Below are 18,764 nucleotides of genomic sequence, written 5' to 3'. Positions count from 1 at the left end.
ATTTACCAGTGGTTCTAGGTGGCAAACTCCTAGTCTTCCTGTCTCATGTAACATTTACCTGTGGTTCTAGGTGGCAAACTCCTAGTCTCTCTGTCTCATGTAACAGTTACCTGTGGTTCTAGGTGGCAAACTGTCAAGTCTTCCTGTCTCATTAAACATTTACCAGTGGTTCTAGATGATAAACTCCTAGTCTTCCTGTCTCATTAAACATTTACCTGTGGTTCTAGGTGGCAAACTCCTAGTCTTCCTGTCTCATGTAACATTTACCAGTGGTTCTAGGTGGCAAACTCCTAGTCTTCCTGTCTCATGTAACATTTACCTGTGGTTCTAGGTGGCAAACTCCTAGTCTTCCTGTCTCATGTAACATTTACCTGTGGTTCTAGGTGGCAAACTCCTAGTCTTCCTGTCTCATGTAACATTTACCTGTGGTTCTAGGTGGCAAACTCCTAGTCTTCCTGTCTCATGTAATTCTAAGCTTTGAACGGTTGACTTCCTTATCACGTATTATATTGATTTCTTGCTCAACATAGGGAAACCTTAACTTTCAGGTTCCAATTAGTGAACTGCTGTCATTTTCCGTTATCTGATATCCAGTCAGTTCACCATTAGCTGTCCCATCACATAATCATCAGATCTAGTTCTAACTTAGGAAGTGAAATGTCAAACTCCTGTCACTTTTATGTATTGTTTGAAGCATTGAATCATCAGCACCTTCATCACATCATACAAATTATCAGTTTTCCCTTATATTTTACAATTCTGTTCTAGACAAGTATTCCCACCCCACCTTTACCTCCAACCCGCCTCATTTCACGATTCACACATATGTGTGGATCCTGAAATAACCATTCATCTCACTTCTGCCAAGTATGTTACATATCCTACTAGATCAGGCTATGTACTATCCCTTCTGACATGTCCGTCCTGCTGAGAGATTCTGACCACTAATACAGAATTTTAACAAAGACTTGCTTTCAGCTATTGTTGTACAGTGATGAATTTATAAGTCAGCAACAGTTCATTGTTTTATAGTGTTTGCTTCTTTTTATTGAATTATGTTTTTCACTGTAATTCTTTGATTTGTTCATCATTTGTTTCTTTGATAGAAATAAAAGACTGTACAATTCGATCTTACAAGGCAGGACATCATATCACAGAAGAATATCTGAAAAAAAATCTTGTTTTTATTTATCATTAGTATGAAGTAGCGATCATACTTAATTGCTTTTATCAACCAATATATCAAATGGCATTGAAGTTTCTGACTAATAACACTTCTTGGTCTTATCCTTTCTCTTAAATGGCCATCTTGCATAAACTATAAAGTGATTGTCTAATTGCGTGAACTAACATTTCTACATGATAAGGTAATATACATGTTAACTATCTAATGTAACAATCTACAAATGTGAAGTATCTGTCAATGAAACAGTCTACATATATTGATTATCTGTCAGTGTAACAGTCTACATATGTTCATTATCTGTCAGTGTAACAGTCTACATCTGTTAACTATCTGTCAGTGTAACAGTCTACATCTGTTAACTATCTGTCAGTGTAACGGTCTACATCTGTTAACTATCTGTCAGTGTAACAGTCTACATCTGTTAATTATCTGTCAGTGTAACAGTCTACATCTGTTAATTATCTGTCAGTGTAACAGTCTACATCTGTTAACTATCTGTCAGTGTAACAGTCTACATCTGTTAATTATCTGTCAGTGTAACAGTCTACATATGTTAACTATCTGTCAGTGTAACGGTCTACATCTGTTAACTATCTGTCAGTGTAACGGTCTACATCTGTTAATTATCTGTCAGTGTAACAGTCTACATATGTTAATTATCTGTCAGTGTAACAGTCTACATCTGTTAACTATCTGTCAGTGTAACAGTCTACATCTGTTAACTATCTGTCAGTGTAATATTCTACATAGGTTAACTATCTGTCAGTGTAACAGTCTACATCTGTTAACTATCTGTCAGTGTAACAGTCTACATCTGTTAACTATCTGTCAGTGTAACAGTCTACATCTGTTAACTATCTGTCAGTGTAACAGTCTACATATGTTAATTATCTGTCAGTGTAACGGTCTACATCTGTTAACTATCTGTCAGTGTAACGGTCTACATCTGTTAACTATCTGTCAGTGTAACAGTCTACATCTGTTAATTATCTGTCAGTGTAACAGTCTACATATGTTAATTATCTGTCAGTGTAACAGTCTACATCTGTTAACTATCTGTCAGTGTAACAGTCTACATCTGTTAATTATCTGTCAGTGTAACAGTCTACATATGTTCATTATCTGTCAGTGTAACAGTCTACATCTGTTAACTATCTGTCAGTGTAACGGTCTACATCTGTTAACTATCTGTCAGTGTAACGGTCTACATCTGTTAACTATCTGTCAGTGTAACAGTCTACATCTGTTAATTATCTGTCAGTGTAACAGTCTACATCTGTTAACTATCTGTCAGTGTAACAGTCTACATCTGTTAATTATCTGTCAGTGTAACAGTCTACATATGTTCATTATCTGTCAGTGTAACAGTCTACATCTGTTAACTATCTGTCAGTGTAACAGTCTACATCTGTTAACTATCTGTCAGTGTAACAGTCTACATATGTTAATTATCTGTCAGTGTAACAGTCTACATCTGTTAACTATCTGTCAGTGTAACAGTCTACATATGTTAATTATCTGTCAGTGTAACGGTCTACATCTGTTAACTATCTGTCAGTGTAACAGTCTACATCTGTTAACTATCTGTCAGTGTAATGGTCTACATCTGTTAACTATCTGTCAGTGTAACAGTCTACATCTGTTAACTATCTGTCAGTGTAACAGTCTACATCTGTTAACTATCTGTCAGTGTAACAGTCTACATCTGTTAACTATCTGTCAGTGTAACAGTCTACATATGTTAATTATCTGTCAGTGTAACAGTCTACATAGGTTAACTATCTGTCAGTGTAACAGTCTACATCTGTTAATTATCTGTCAGTGTAACAGACTACATCTGTTAACTATCTGTCAGTGTAACAGTCTACATCTATTAACTATCTGTCAGTGTAACGGTCTACATCTGTTAACTATCTGTCAGTGTAACAGTCTACATCTGTTAACTATCTGTCAGTGTAACAGTCTACATCTGTTAACTATCTGTCAGTGTAACAGTCTACATATGTTAATTATCTGTCAGTGAAAAAGTCTACATCTGTTATCTATCTGTCAGTGTGACAGTCTACAGATCTTTAATATCTTTTGGTACACACATGTTAACTCTTAGTTGGTGAAATAGTCTACAGATCTTTAATATCTGTTGGTACACACATGTTAATTCTCAGTTGGTGTAACAGTCTGCAGATCTTTAATATCTGTTGGTACACACATGTTAACTCTTAGTTGGTGAAATAGTCTACAGATCTTTAATATCTGTTGGTACACACATGTTAATTCTCAGTTGGTGTAACAGTCTACACATGCTATACATGCTAAGTTATCATGTCCACTTAATTAGTCCCATCACTTAACGAGACACAATATCATTCTGTTTTTGGAGTAAAGAGAGTTGTAATTTTGTAAATGATCTTCATCTTGGTCTTTGTCTTTGTTTTCTAATACAATCTTCTGTCGGCCATAACTATTGCAATATTAGATACATCCTGATAACACTTGAAACATGTATAAACAACCAGCCAGCAGTGTGCATCACTCCAAAATTAAGTCACTGTCTCTTTTATCTCAATTTCACAGGCTACTTAGTGGGAAATATTTTGTAATTAATAGGAAATATGTTCTTGGCAAAGAAAGCCCTGTTTTTGTTCACTAAAACAATTATCTCTTTAGCTATTTAATTACTACACTAGACATTGTCTCTCAATGCTTGACCTAGAAACTTTCTAAATTAGGTTTTAGATGACTCAACTTCACACCATCTTAATCATGTCTCATTACAAAACCGAAACAGTGTTTTAATCAGCTGTCTTATTACTGAAACTAAACATTGCCTTAATCAGCTGTCTCATTTCTTAACCCAGATACTGTCTCAATCAGCTGTCTTATTACTCAAACTAGACACTGTCATAATAAGTGATTTCATAAATAAACCAAGACAATTTCTTAATTAGTTGTCTCATTTCTATAGGTAGACACATTGTCTTAATCAACTGTCTCATTGTAAAGCTAGACAAATTGTCTTAATTGGCTGTCTTGTTTCTTAAGCTAGAAAAAATATCCTTAATCAGCATTCTTATTACTAAACCTAGACATTGTCTTAATAAGCTATCTCATTACTGATCCTAGACACTGTCTTTATCAGCTGCCTTCTTACTTAACCTAGACATAACCTTGACACTGTCTCAATCAGTTGTCCCATAACTTAACCTAGACACTGTCTTAACCATCTGTCTCATTACTTAACATAGACACTGTCTTAATCAGCTGTCTCCTGACTTAACCTAGACATTGTCTTAGCCAACTGTCCCATTAATTAACCTAGACATTGTTTTAACCATCTGTCTCATAACTTAACATAGACACTGTCTTAACCATCTGTCTCATAACTTAACTTAGACATTGTCTTAGCCAACTGTCCCATTACTTAACCTAGACACTGTCTTAACCATCTGTCTCATAACTTAACCATCTGTCTCATTACTTAATATAGACACAGTCTTTACCAGCTGTCCCATGACCAGCATTGCTAGTACCTTAACTTAGCCATCAACAAAAACTATGAAGATATTATTTGCTTTTGAATATAATTTGATTTTTTTTTTGTTCAGTTCATCTTATTTTAGTTTGATTAATTTGGGATTTTATTTGGGGTTTTTAATTGTTTTGTTTTTGTTTTTTTTTATTTTTTTTTTCATTTTTTTTTAAATGTTGATTTCACTTATTTCATTTGTACTTTATTTTTACTCAACTAACATGAGCAAGAGTTGTGTTAAATATTGTGACATTGCATGACATTATATTGTATTTTCTCTTTATGATATTTGCATGTGTAAAAGACAATGTGTACAATTGAAATTTGTTTAATTTATGCAAAACACAATTTGTTATGACAACTGAAGTATGGTAGATGATTTAGATTACTCATAAACATTAACACTTAATTGCAATACTAAGTTAAATAATTACAAAGTCAAGATGAAACTGATATCTTGTGATACATTGATTGAAATCAGAAAGGAACAATACTTTCAATGAAACATTCATTTTAGATGATACCCAATATTTCAGTGATATAAACAATTAAGCTAACAATTTACTTCTGGTAGCATTGAATGAAAACATGAAAATAAAAACTTTGTACAAGGTAGAGTTTGACTTTCAATGTATACTGTACAGATGTATAGGTTCTGTCTCCATATATATTGTACAGTAATATACTGATGGTATTAATGTTTATTGTACAGATATATACTGACTGTCTCCATGTATACTGTACAGGTATATACTGACTGTCTCCATGTATACTGTACAGATATATACTGACTGTCTCCATGTATACTGTACAGATATATACTGACTGTCTCCATATATAATGTACAGATATATACCTTCTCCATGCATACTGTACAGATGTATACTGTCTCCATGTATACTGTACAGATATATACTGACTGTCTCCATGTATACTGTACAGATATATAATGTCTCCAAGTATACTGAACAGATATATACTGACTGTCTCCATGTATACTGTACAGATATATAATGTCTGTCACCATGTATACTGTTCAGATATATACTGACTGTCTCCATGTATACTGTACAGATATATACTGACTGTCTCCATGTATACTGTACAGGTATATACTGACTGTCTCCATGTATACTGTACAGATATATACTGACTGTCTCCATGTATACTGTACAGATATATACTGACTGTCTCCATATATAATGTACAGATATATACCTTCTCCATGCATACTATACAGATGTATACTGTCTCCATGTATACTGTACAGATATATACTGACTGTCTTCATGTATACTGTACAGATATATAATGTCTCCAAGTATACTGAACAGATATATACTGACTGTCTCCATGTATACTGTACAGATATATAATGTCTGTCACCATGTATACTGTTCAGATATATACTGACTGTCTCCATGTATACTGTACAGATATATACTGACTGTCTCCATGTATACTGTACAGGTATATACTGTCTCCATGTATACTGTACAGATATATACTGACTGTCTCCATGTATACTGTACAGATATATACTGACTGTCTCCATATATAATGTACAGATATATACCTTCTCCATGCATACTGTACAGATGTATACTGTCTCCATGTATACTGTACAGATATATACTGACTGTCTCCATGTATACTGTACAGATATATAATGTCTCCAAGTATACTGAACAGATATATACTGACTGTCTCCATGTATACTGTACAGATATATAATGTCTGTCACCATGTATACTGTTCAGATATATACTGACTGTCTCCATGTATACTGTACAGATATATACTGACTGTCTCCATGTATACTGTGCAGATATATACTGGCACTCTCCATGTATACTGTAGTAGTATATACTGACTGTTTCCATGTATACTGTACAGATATATACTGACTGTCACCATGTATACTGTACAGATATATACTGTCTCTATACTGTACAGATATATAATTATTGTCTCAATGTATACTGTTCAGATATATACTGTCTCCAAGTATACTGTACAGATATATACTGACTGTCTCCATCTATACTGTACAGATATATACTGACTGTCTCCATACTGTACAGATATATACTGTCTCCATGTATACTGTATAGCTATATACTGTCTCCATGTATACTGTACAGTAATATACTGACTGTCTCCATGTATACTGTTCAGATATATACTGACTGTCTCCATGTATACTGTACAGATATATACTGACTGTCTCCATGTATACTGTACAGGTATATACTGACTGTCTCCATATATACTGTGCAGATATATACTATGTGTCACCATGTATACTGTACAGGTATATACTGACTGTCTCCATGTATACTGTACAGATATATACTGACTGTCTCCATGTATAATGTACAGATATATACTGACTGTCTCCATGTATACTGTAGTAGTATATACTGACTGTTTCCATGTATACTGTACAGATATATACTGACTGTCACCATGTATACTGTACAGATATATACTGTCTCTATACTGTACAGATATATACTGACTGTCACCATGTATACTGTACAGATATATATTGACTGTCTCCATGTATACTGTACAGATATATACTGACTGTCTCCATGTTTACTGTACAAATATGTACAGACATGTATACTGTACAGATATATACTGACTGTCACCATGTATACTGTACAGATATATACTGTCTCTATACTGTACAGATATATAATTATTGTCTCAATGTATACTGTTTAGATATATACTGTCTCCAAGTATACTGTACAGATATATACTGAATGTCTCCATCTATACTGTACAGATATATACTGACTGTCTCCATACTGTACAGATATATACTGTCTCCATGTGTACTGTACAGCTATATACTGTCTCCATGTATACTGTACAGGTATATACTGACTGTCTCCATGTATACTGTTCAGATATATACTGACTGTCTCCATGTATAATGTACAGATATATACTGACTGTCTCCATTTATACTGTACAGATATATACTGACTGTCTCCATGTATACTGTAGTAGTATATACTGACTGTCACCATGTATTCTTTACAGATATATACTGTCTGTCACCATGTATACTGTTCAGATATATGCTGTCTCCATGTATACTGTACAGATATATACTGTCTGTCACCATGTATACTGTTCAGATATATACTGACTGTCTCCATGTATACTGTTCAGATATATACTATCACCATGTATACTGTACAGGTATATACTGACTGTCTCCATGTATACTGTTCAGATATATACTGACTGTCTCCATGTATACTGTACAAGTATATACTGACTGTCTCCATGTATACTGTGCAGATATATACTATGTGTCACCATGTATACTGTACAGATATATACTGTCTCCATGTATACTGTGCAGATATATACTGACTGTCTCCATGTATACTGTACAGATATATACTGACTGTCTCCATGCATACTGTAGTAGTATATACTGTTTCCATGTATACTGTACAGATATATACTGACTGTCTCCATGTATACTGTACAGATATATACTGACTGTCTACATGTTTACTGTACAAATATATACAGACATGTCTACTGTACAGATATATACTGACTGTCACCATGTATACTGTACAGATATATACTGTCTCTATACTGTACAGATATATGTTGTCTCCACGTATACTGTACAAGTATATACTGACTGTCTCCATGTATACTGTTCAGATATATACTGACTGTCTCCATGTATACTGTTCAGATATATACTGACTGTCTCCATGTATACTGTTCAGATATATACTGACTGTCTCCATGTATACTGTAGATATATACTGACTGTCTTCATGTATACTGTACAGATATATACTGTCTCTATACTGTACAGATATATACTGTCTCCATGTATATTGTACAGATATATGTTGTCTCCATGTATACTGTACAGGTATATACTGACTGTCTCCATGTATACTGTGCAGATATATACTATGTGTCACCATGTATACTGTACAGATATATACTGTCTCCATGTATACTGTACAGATATATACTGACTGTCTCAATGTATACTGTACAGATATATACTGACTGTTTCCATGTATACTGTACAGATATATACTGACTATCACTTAGTATACTGTTCAGATATATTGACTGTCTCCATGTATACTGTACAGATATATACTGTCTCCATTTATACTGTACAGATATATACTGACTGTCTCCATGTATACTGTAGTAGTATATACTGACTGTCACCAAGTATTCTTTACAGATATATACTGTCTGTCACCATGTATACTGTTCAGATATATGCTGTCTCCATGTATACTGTACAGATATATACTGTCTCTCACCATGTATACTGTTCAGATATATACTGACTGTCTCCATGTATACTGTTCAGATATATACTATCACCATGTATACTGTACAGATATATACTGTCTCCATGTATACTGTACAGATATATACTGTCTGTCACCATGTATACTGTTCAGATATATACTGACTGTCTCCATGTACACTGTTCAGATATATACTATCACCATGTATACTGTACAGATATATACTGACTGTCTTCATGTATACTGTACAGATATATACTGTCTCCATGTATACTGTACAGATATATACTGTCACCAAGTATACTGAACAGATATATACTGACTGTCTCCATGTATACTGTACAGATATATGTTGTCTCCATGTATACTGTACAGGTATATACTGACTGTCTCCATGTATACTGTTCAGATATATACTGACTGTCTCCATGTATACTGTAGATATATACTGACTGTCTTCATGTATACTGTACAGATATATACTGTCTCTATACTGTACAGATATATACTGTCTCCATGTATATTGTACAGATATATGTTGTCTCCATGTATACTGTACAAGTATATACTGACTGTCTCCATGTATACTGTGCAGATATATACTATGTGTCACCATGTGTACTGTACAGATATATACTGTCTCCATGTATACTGTACAGATATATACTGACTGTCTCCATGTATACTGTACAGATATATGCTGTCTCCATGTATATTATACAGATATATACTTTTTCCGTTTATGCTGTTCAAGTACCTAGAGACTGTTTCTCTGTATATGATACCATTATATGTATAGTGAAGCTTTGTGACTTCATTTGAAATATAAAACTCTCACAATTTACAGTCTACTGACTCATATTTAGTAATATATAATGAGTTGTGTTTAAAAACAGTAATCAGTGTTAATTTTAAGAAACATATAAAATAAAGAGATAATTTTATCACAAAACTAATAGGTTAAATAGATTGAGCCCTCTGTATATAACAATATCTATAGATAGGATGTTAAACAGTATAAAGACGGATTGAGAAGACAGGGTAGCTATACTGGCTTGCTACATATGGTTATTTATTCCCAGTTTCCAGTTTTTGTACAGACTGTCATGCATGTTTATTTTCAATTTTCCTGAGTTTGAGCTTTTAATATTATTGATTTTGATGTTGATCCATTGATTTTGTTTGTTATCATTGAAATTTAGATTTAGTTAATTTCTATATGGTTTTATGTAAATGTATCACAAATGAATAAATCCTTTTGTATAAAACTCTTGTAAAGATATTTAAAAGTGAAAAAAAAACAGTCATCATGGGTCAGGTTTGTTTCATCAATAGCAAAAGATGTCTTTTCTATGAAATGTAAGTTTTTATTTACCAATAAATGTTGGATCATAGTGGCATTTACCCCATGTATTAACAACTTACCTGACACTGTTTTGAAATTCTTTATAGGACCTATATTTTACCTACAGTAATAGTTGTATTTTGTTGGGTGAGCATCTCTTTATGTACTTTGTAGTTGTCAGTCCTACTTGAGCCTAATCTATTCTGTTTCATTTCAGCCTCCACCTATGCTTCCAAAAGGAAAATTTTCTGAAGAATTCATTGATTTTGTTGACAAATGGTGAGTTTACACCATTTTTTTTTTTGAGCTTGTTCCATTATGATCAAAGATAACGAGTATAGATCACAGAATGATGACAGGTGATAACTTATGTGTAGTATCTGTTACTATAATATGTTTTTTAACTACAACTGTTATTCTTTTATTGGAGAATAAAGCACTAATCACAGAGCATTGTGTGTTTTCAGTTTGAAGAAAAACCCATCAGACAGAGCAGATCTTTCCTCATTGATGGTATGGATGTCACTTTTTTCTTCATTTATTCATGGAAAAATTGGTTGTTGCATGTCCCATTGTCTTAGTGTCAAGTGTTCCATTGTCTGTCAAGTGTTCCATTCTCTTAGTGTCAAGTGTTCCATTGTCTGTCAAGTGTCCCATTGTCTTAGTGTCAAGTGTTCCATTGTCTGTCAAGTGTTCCATGGTCTTAATGTCAAGTGTTCCATTGTCTGTCAAGTGTTCCATGGTCTTAATGTCAAGTGTTTTATTGTCTGTCAAGTGTTCCATTGTCTTAGTGTCTAGTGTTCTGTTGTGTTAGAGTCTACTATCCCATTGTCTTAGTGTCTAGTGTTCTGTTGTGTTAGAGTCTACTATCCCATTGTCTTAGTGTCTAGTGTTCTGTTGTGTTAGAGTCTACTATCCCATTGTCTTAGTGTCTAGTGTTCTGTTGTGTTAGAGTCTACTATCCCATTGTCTTAGTGTCTAGTGTTCTGTTGTGTTAGAGTCTACTATCTTATTGTCTTAGTGTCTAGTGTTCTGTTGTGTTAGAGTCTACTATCTTATTGTCTTAGTGTCTAGTGTTCTGTTGTGTTAGAGTCTACTATCCCATTGTCTTAGTGTCTAGTGTTCTGTTGTGTTAGAGTCTACTATCTTATTGTCTTAGTGTCTAGTGTTCTGTTGTGTTAGAGTCTACTATTCCATTGTCTTAGTGTCTAGTGTTCTGTTGTGTTAGAGTCTACTATCTTATTGTCTTTGTGTCAAGTGTTCCATTGTCTTAGAGTTAATTTGTTATCACTTTCTTGAGAAGTACTGGATGGATCTCAAATTTCATATGTAGACACCCCTTGGTCCCTAGTTGTGCCTGTTGGTTTTGGGGACCAATATATAAACAAAATGGCCAACAGGCAACCCTCTTGGTTTTTGACTTTGAAAGTTTCACTATTTGTTGAGAAATACTACATAGATCTATCTCAAATTTCATGTGTAGGTTCCCTTTTGTCCCTTGTTGTGGTCGTTGATTTCGGGACTGATTTGAATAACAGAATGGCTGACAGGTGGCCATCTTATCTTTCACCTAGTGAAGTTTGTTATCACTATTTCTTGAGAATGACTTCGTAGATCTATCTCAAATTTTATGTGTAGGTTCCTCTTGGTCCCTAGTTGTGTCGGGTTGATTTTCAGAGAAACAAAATTGCTCGCAGGCAACCATCTCAAATTTGGCAGTTTAAGATTATTTTTTGCTATTTCTGCTCAGGAATGTTCAAATTTCTTATCATTAAACAGAAGGAAATTGAAAAGAAGGGAAAAGATCCAACTTTCAAAGAACAAAGAAATATCAAACAATAGTGGGTGCCGTCTCCCTTTGGGATCTCTTGTTTAAATAAATTTTGAAGTACTTTGCAAGATATTACTTGCCCATTTGGATAACTTATTTTGAAATAACTTGGTACTCAAATGACGAGAGATTGCGAGTCAATGTGCTGCAACTGTTGTTGGACTAGATTGGGACAAATTTGACAGGGTATTGTTTGCCAATTTGTTACAACTAATGTTATGTCCTGTGACTGGGTAGTCTTTGTCCATAACTCTGGTAGTCTTTGTCCATAACTATCATTTCCAAATTTTCATTTTATATTCTGTGAAGAGCACCTCCATTCTCTGTGTATATATTTTGGTCAGATGACCATTGGTTCTGTTGGCCTGACTTGTTTCAAAAAGTTATTTAAAAAGTCAACAGGGTTTTACAGCAAAGTTACTGGCAACATATATGTAAGTTTTGATTCTGAAATTCTCGAAATTTGAATATGTGTAACATTAAATGGCCACAACTCCATCAAAAGTGAGAATGTGAAAGCAACATTCAGCTTTGTTTTTTTGCTCTTTATAAGAAAGAAACCCTATCAATATTTATTTAGAATTCTTGATTTAAAAAAGAGAAGAAAAAAAAATCAAAATTCTAGAAAATAATTTTAAAGGGTCATAACTCCATCAAAAATGTGAATGTGTAAACCAGGCTCAATCTCGTTTTGTAGCATGTTGTAGGAAATATGTACATAAAAGTTTTCATCTGAAGATCTTGATTTATTGCGCAAAAAAAAAAAAAAAAAAAAAGCACACAGTCCGCTAATGCCTGACGAACGGACTGACTGATTCTGCATGCTAAACCTATAGTACTCTCCCGAAGTAATGCTGGTATGGGAGAAACTACAATTACAACACACGTGCAATCCTCATATAAAATCTATCAGAAAAATTCCATTTATAGAGTTGGTGGGTAGAAATGTAAGGCTGTTGTAAGAAACAGATACATAATATGCCCATCTTACCATATCCAATTATTTGGTTGATGTGTTAGTTATTTATAGTACAATATATGATTGTATAACTTGTTTTTTCCAAATGTAATCAATACTATCATTGAGGAATATACCCTGTTGTTGTGACATTTCCTTGAAGTAAAAGATGTTGTTCCAATGTAGAAGTAGGATTGATAAGTAATGAACTACCAAGCATGTCTCAATATGTAAGAAACCTGAACATGTATTTATACTGGATGAATAATAAGTTACCATTATGCTACTAATTTATCACTACTTAAGGTAATATAATGTTATATGTGAAAATTGGGACGTAGTGACCTGTTGAGTATGTCCCAATTCGTAACAGCATGAGACGTGAGTGCATGACACATTTGTCAGTACACAAATCAAGCAAATTCAAAGAATTGTGGTCCCTTGATTTACCAAATCAAAAAATTTTGTTACGGACGGGCAGACAGGTGGAGAGAGAAAAAAGATTCAACAACTTGTAATGGCAGGAGACACAGTTATAGGAACAGTGATATAATGATTAGTCCATTACAGAAATAGGTTATTGGATCAGTGGAGTAACATGTCAGAAGCAATTGTTTCACATTTTAATTAAATTGGCCTAAAAGCATTTAAGCAACAGCTCAAATTCTCAACGCCAATCAAAGGCGGCCAGCTTGGAGTGAGTGGTTGTATCTAGTGGAGAGTTGTGTGGTAATTTTACATAGGCATATTATGTTTGAATAAAATTTGGTGCAGTAGATCAACTCAGCCTATCAAAGCCTCCTGCTAATTAGACAAAGCTATTGTGCAAAGACAAAATGGTTAACAGGAGAGAAAAGATATGGACAGAGATCATGTCGTTACAAATTGCCACACTATATCAATCAATTGGCATACTACACCTCCTTCGTCTGTTTAAACCTATCTCTCTTATACTTGGTAGACTTCATAGCTATTTCATGGAATTGTTTTCCTTATTGGCATCGTGATTTTTACAAATTTGGGAAGAGTTATTGCCCTTTAGGTTTTCTTTGAGAAAGCCGCAATCTCAAGTGATTTAGACATCTGACCGTCTTTATCACTAGCTCTCAACCTGTGTACCGAGGTTTACAAAAGACAGTCACCAGGTACTAGTCACAGCTGGATGATTTTTCCTGACACATCTTTAAATGACCTTGGTGTCAATAACCTTGGTGCCAATATAATGTAAAGCAACTATAAACCATACCAAAAATCTTTGAAACATGATAGTCTTTAAAACCACAATATGGAACGTGTTCTCATAAAAATAAAATTTTGATTTTACCATATTTCATTGCTTCAAATATTACTTCCAACTTTGAATAAAAAATCATGTAAATTTGTTGAAGTCCTAACTCTAGTTCTCTTATTACCTTACCTATTCAACATAAAAAAAAACAACAAAAATCCATGTTTGTGACCTTTACTAGCTAAAGGTACTACTATTAGTTAAGATAACATAAAAATATAATACAACATAAAGTGTATTTCCTCTAAATGCTTTTTCATCTTTATGAACAGAATCATCCTTTTGTGACCCGATCAGAGACAGAAGATGTAGACATCGGTCACTGGGTGTGTAAGGTGATGAAGACAAACTCAGAGACCTAGTGTCCAGAGATGACAGTAGCTGTGGTTTTTCTTACATTACACCTGGAGGCACACAGATGGTATTGCGATGTTTTTGGTCCCAGGGATCGACTGCTGATGATTTGAGAAAGAAGCTGCTGGACTTGTATCAATTGTTTATCACAGTGTAGCATGTATTAGAGGTTGGGGGAAGTGTGCTGGGCACTGTCACAATATAGGGGACAGTCTTGCTCCATATTTCTTATGTATGTTTACACACACACACTTCTGGCATTTCAAACATGGTCTTTTTTCTTTACTAGAGGAGCAGATAGGAGGAGATTGGTAAATGCCACACGCAAGAAAGTTTGGATCTTTACAGAGTTAAACTTATTTTCAGATTGTACATGATGATAGTTCTTTTTGGAATGCGTGGAGGATGAATGTTGAGATATATTTATACTCTGACAGAATGCCCCATCTTCTAAACGTGTTTGACAGGTTTCTGTCACATTTCTGTTGTTTTGGGGACAGTTGAGTGCATATTTTATAGATCATGAAGACAAATTGAATACTAGTAAATGTATGTAAAGATTTTTTGTTCATTTGAAAATAATTGTTATATCTACCAAGATCTGTTGATGTAATTTTTCTTATATTTGGTACTTCATGTACATTGTACTTACTTACTTATTTTTTAACTTTGGAATAAAATTACAATAAGTGAGATCAGTGGTTTAGACTGTAGAAAGATGAAGATCCACAGTTATAGCTCTCGGAATACATCATTATGAAACCTCTCAAATCGGGGAGAAATACTTACTTCTTGCAAAGTAATTTTTTATGTATCTTACCATGTTAATAATTAATTAAACTTCAATTCTTTACTGGGTTATTTTCAACGTATTACCCAGCCCCTATTTTGTTGTAACTGATGGATTATAGTCTGTCAAAAACCATGTTGCTCTCTTTTTTTTTTTTTCTTTTTTTCCTTCATTAATAATAAATGAATGGTGAAATTAACTTTTGTCAGCATGTTTTGGTCCTGAAAGGAATCAGTTACAAATATAGACCATGGCCTATCGATGGTTTAGACTCATATTTTTCCATAATTGATCAAATTGGATATGGGTTCCTGTCATAAATGTATGCAATATAAAAGTGTGTGTTTCTTAAACAAGGATTCCATGTCTTATGTCATAACTATCTGTTTAATAATGACTTGTGAATTGTTTCTGTAAGGTACATATTTATATATCTAAATGAAGATTGTGCTGTCATTGACTTGTTACATGCAATTACACTATATTGTATCGGTTAAGTGGTATTTTCTGAGTCCACTACTCTGTGCATCATTCCCCTCTCTATCTGGATCTTCCATGATTGTGTTGTAAACTCGCATTTCTCATGGCATGGTAGAAATTTCATGTTGTCATGATGTCATGATTTATTCATAAATTTGTGGATACAAATATTTACTTCCCTGTAATAAGCACAAATAGGTTGTTGGTTGATTGAGCCTTGTAGATATCACTATTATGACTGATTAACTGATGTGTCTGTCTGTGCAGGATAGTGTGAACAATACTGTTTTATATTGTTTCAATGCATATCTTGATCACTGAGGTGTTGATAAATTTATACATAAAATGATTGCTGATCTGAAGTGTTTATGATAAAATGTCAGCAACAATGAAGTGTTTATTATGGAATATCAGGATCACTGAAGTGTTTAAATGGGATGTCAGGATCACTGAAGTGTTTAAATGAAATGTCAGGATCACTAAAGTGTTTAAATGAATGGTAAATATCAGGATCACTGAAGTGATTAAATGAAATAACAGGATAAGTGATATGTTTATCTAAAGGTTTATCACTGAAATGATATATTGAAATATCAGGATCACGGAAGTGTTTGTAAGATACATCAGGATCATGAAGAGTTTTATAATGATCATGACAACATTGTGTTACAAGATCATGATATATGATGTAACTATTTTTAATATACCTTTAAAAGCAGATCATAATTGAAGGTACTTTAGAAATTGATGGTGCTGTAACTTACATGTTCAGGTGGATCAGTTCAGACACAATATCCAAACAACATTCCTAATTTACTACTAAATAAGTAAGTACTTTGTTAATGTTTATATCTACTAAATAATCATTTTGGTATTTCTTGTTTCTAAGTCTAGGACCAGAAATTATAGGAAGTTGATGATTTGTTTTTGACAGCTGTGATAGTGGTTGTTATAGATTAGGATTACAGGCATCTATTGTACAACTAATAAATCATTTGTCACAGTTTTCTTGGCTGCTGTTAGCAGCGTTGTACAGGACATGTTCAGTATTGTTGATTCCGATAGACATAGATAAGTTGATTCAATGTTCATAACTTATATAGTTTAGTTCCTAAAGATACTTCACTGTACAGTGCAGTAGGTAACACCATTCTCTATCCAATCACCAAAATGTGGAATAAATTAGTGTTATTTCTGCAGATAGAATTGATGAATAAGTTTATCAGCGGACATAGATATATCTATATAGGTCTGTGGTCATTCACAATAAAGTTGTTCACATTCACTCACTCAAGATGATATTCATGTTTTTTTCCAAGGAGAATCATTTCTGTATATGGAATGTAATGTTTTTGTCTTTTTTTCTGTGTTACTAGTATCAGTTTTTATCATGATTAAATGTACTGGTTACAACTACATTTGACAAATTTCTGTTTACAATGATAGTGCATATAGATTGTATAATGTATCGCAAACAGTTGAACAAAAAGGCAACTCTTGAGAGTTAGGATGCCATTGGTCAGTGAAATTGTAGGAATCTGATGTTTAGTGTATAAGATAAGAGAAAAGACCATAGATATATCCCAGTATTATATAGACATTATATACTTTAAGTGCTATTTCTCTCTTTTACAGGGTTTTCTCTTATTTTACATACTACATTAAAACTTACATGTAATTGTCCATATTCATAATCCAGAATTGTTACAATAGTGCTCATGTCCTTGGAGTGCAGTTTGGCCTTTTTGACATTCTGTAAGTTGTAATTGCTATGCGAGTATAGTCTTAATACACTCTTTTGTATATTATAGTTTCCCATCGTTTGTCAGAAATGAAAAATTAATCAACTTGATACAAAATAAAAAGTAACAGAATTTTCAAAGACTGAGTTTTTTGTTGACATTTTATATCATAAAGTACTGCATATTAGACTGTTGATGAAGATTTAGAACAAGGCAGGTCCTTGAACATTGTCTTGCCACCCTCTACTAGTGACTGATTTCTGTGAAGACTTAAAAGTTTGACTTGTTTTATACTTGTTAGGTTGATCATTTATCCCATAACTGTTGATACTGTGGAGTAGTAGTTGACCGTGAGACTAAGTCAAGCATGTTTAGATAGATAACCGTTTTCTTTTACTCAAATAATTATTACTCTATATATATGACACAAGAATTCACTTGGTGGAAGGATCCTTGTCATCCATGACCTTAACAAGATTTTGGCAGTAATCATAATTAAGGAAGTAGAAATATGGCTGCTGTTTATAAATCTGTATATATATATATACTACAAACATAAATGTGTTTGTTTGGTTCAACTGAGCTGTTATTTATGCCAAAAGTGCACTGATGTGCAATATTTTTCTGGCTTTTCGTTGTCCCAAAATTTTAAAATGAAAATCAATGTATGAATTATATTTGTTTTCACAGGGGCGTGGCGAGCAAAGCCCCTTCACTGAAATCATAATAACTGTCCTAAATGAATAAATTACAACTCGTAGTAAGAAATCGACAGAATTGTAGTGTAGGCCTACGTGAATTTAAGGTAATTAAGTTGTGAATGGAAAGGGTTACGATAGCTATCTGTCACAGTTTTATTATTTCTTATCTGGAATTGTTTTTTGGTGTGTCTCAATTTTCAAAAATAATGCGGCACTACATCTTTCCTGTCATCCT

The 18,764-nt window shown here is 33.6% G+C and overlaps 1 protein-coding gene across 2 annotated transcripts in view; it reads left to right on the top strand.

The window, feature by feature from the left end:
* LOC132544471 (dual specificity mitogen-activated protein kinase kinase 1-like) overlaps positions 1 to 17,962 on the top strand; it is a 36,196-nt gene extending 18,234 nt beyond the window's left edge. For both annotated transcript variants that reach the window (XM_060208065.1, XM_060208066.1), the window contains exons 9-11: positions 10,603 to 10,664; positions 10,853 to 10,898; positions 14,735 to 17,962. In XM_060208065.1, the coding sequence (XP_060064048.1) occupies positions 10,603 to 10,664; positions 10,853 to 10,898; positions 14,735 to 14,824 (198 nt within the window). In that variant the 3' untranslated portion in view covers positions 14,825 to 17,962. The remainder of the gene's footprint in view (positions 1 to 10,602; positions 10,665 to 10,852; positions 10,899 to 14,734) is intronic.
* Positions 17,963 to 18,764: the final 802 nt, after the last annotated feature.

The sequence above is a fragment of the Ylistrum balloti genome, unplaced genomic scaffold, assembly GCF_031769215.1.
Source record: "Ylistrum balloti isolate Yb309-2 unplaced genomic scaffold, AGI_CSIRO_Ybal_v1 Utg369800, whole genome shotgun sequence".
NCBI lineage: Eukaryota > Metazoa > Mollusca > Bivalvia > Pectinida > Pectinidae > Ylistrum > Ylistrum balloti.
The sequence above is the reverse complement of the archived record's forward strand: the minus strand, read 5'-3'. Positions and strand labels throughout refer to the sequence as shown.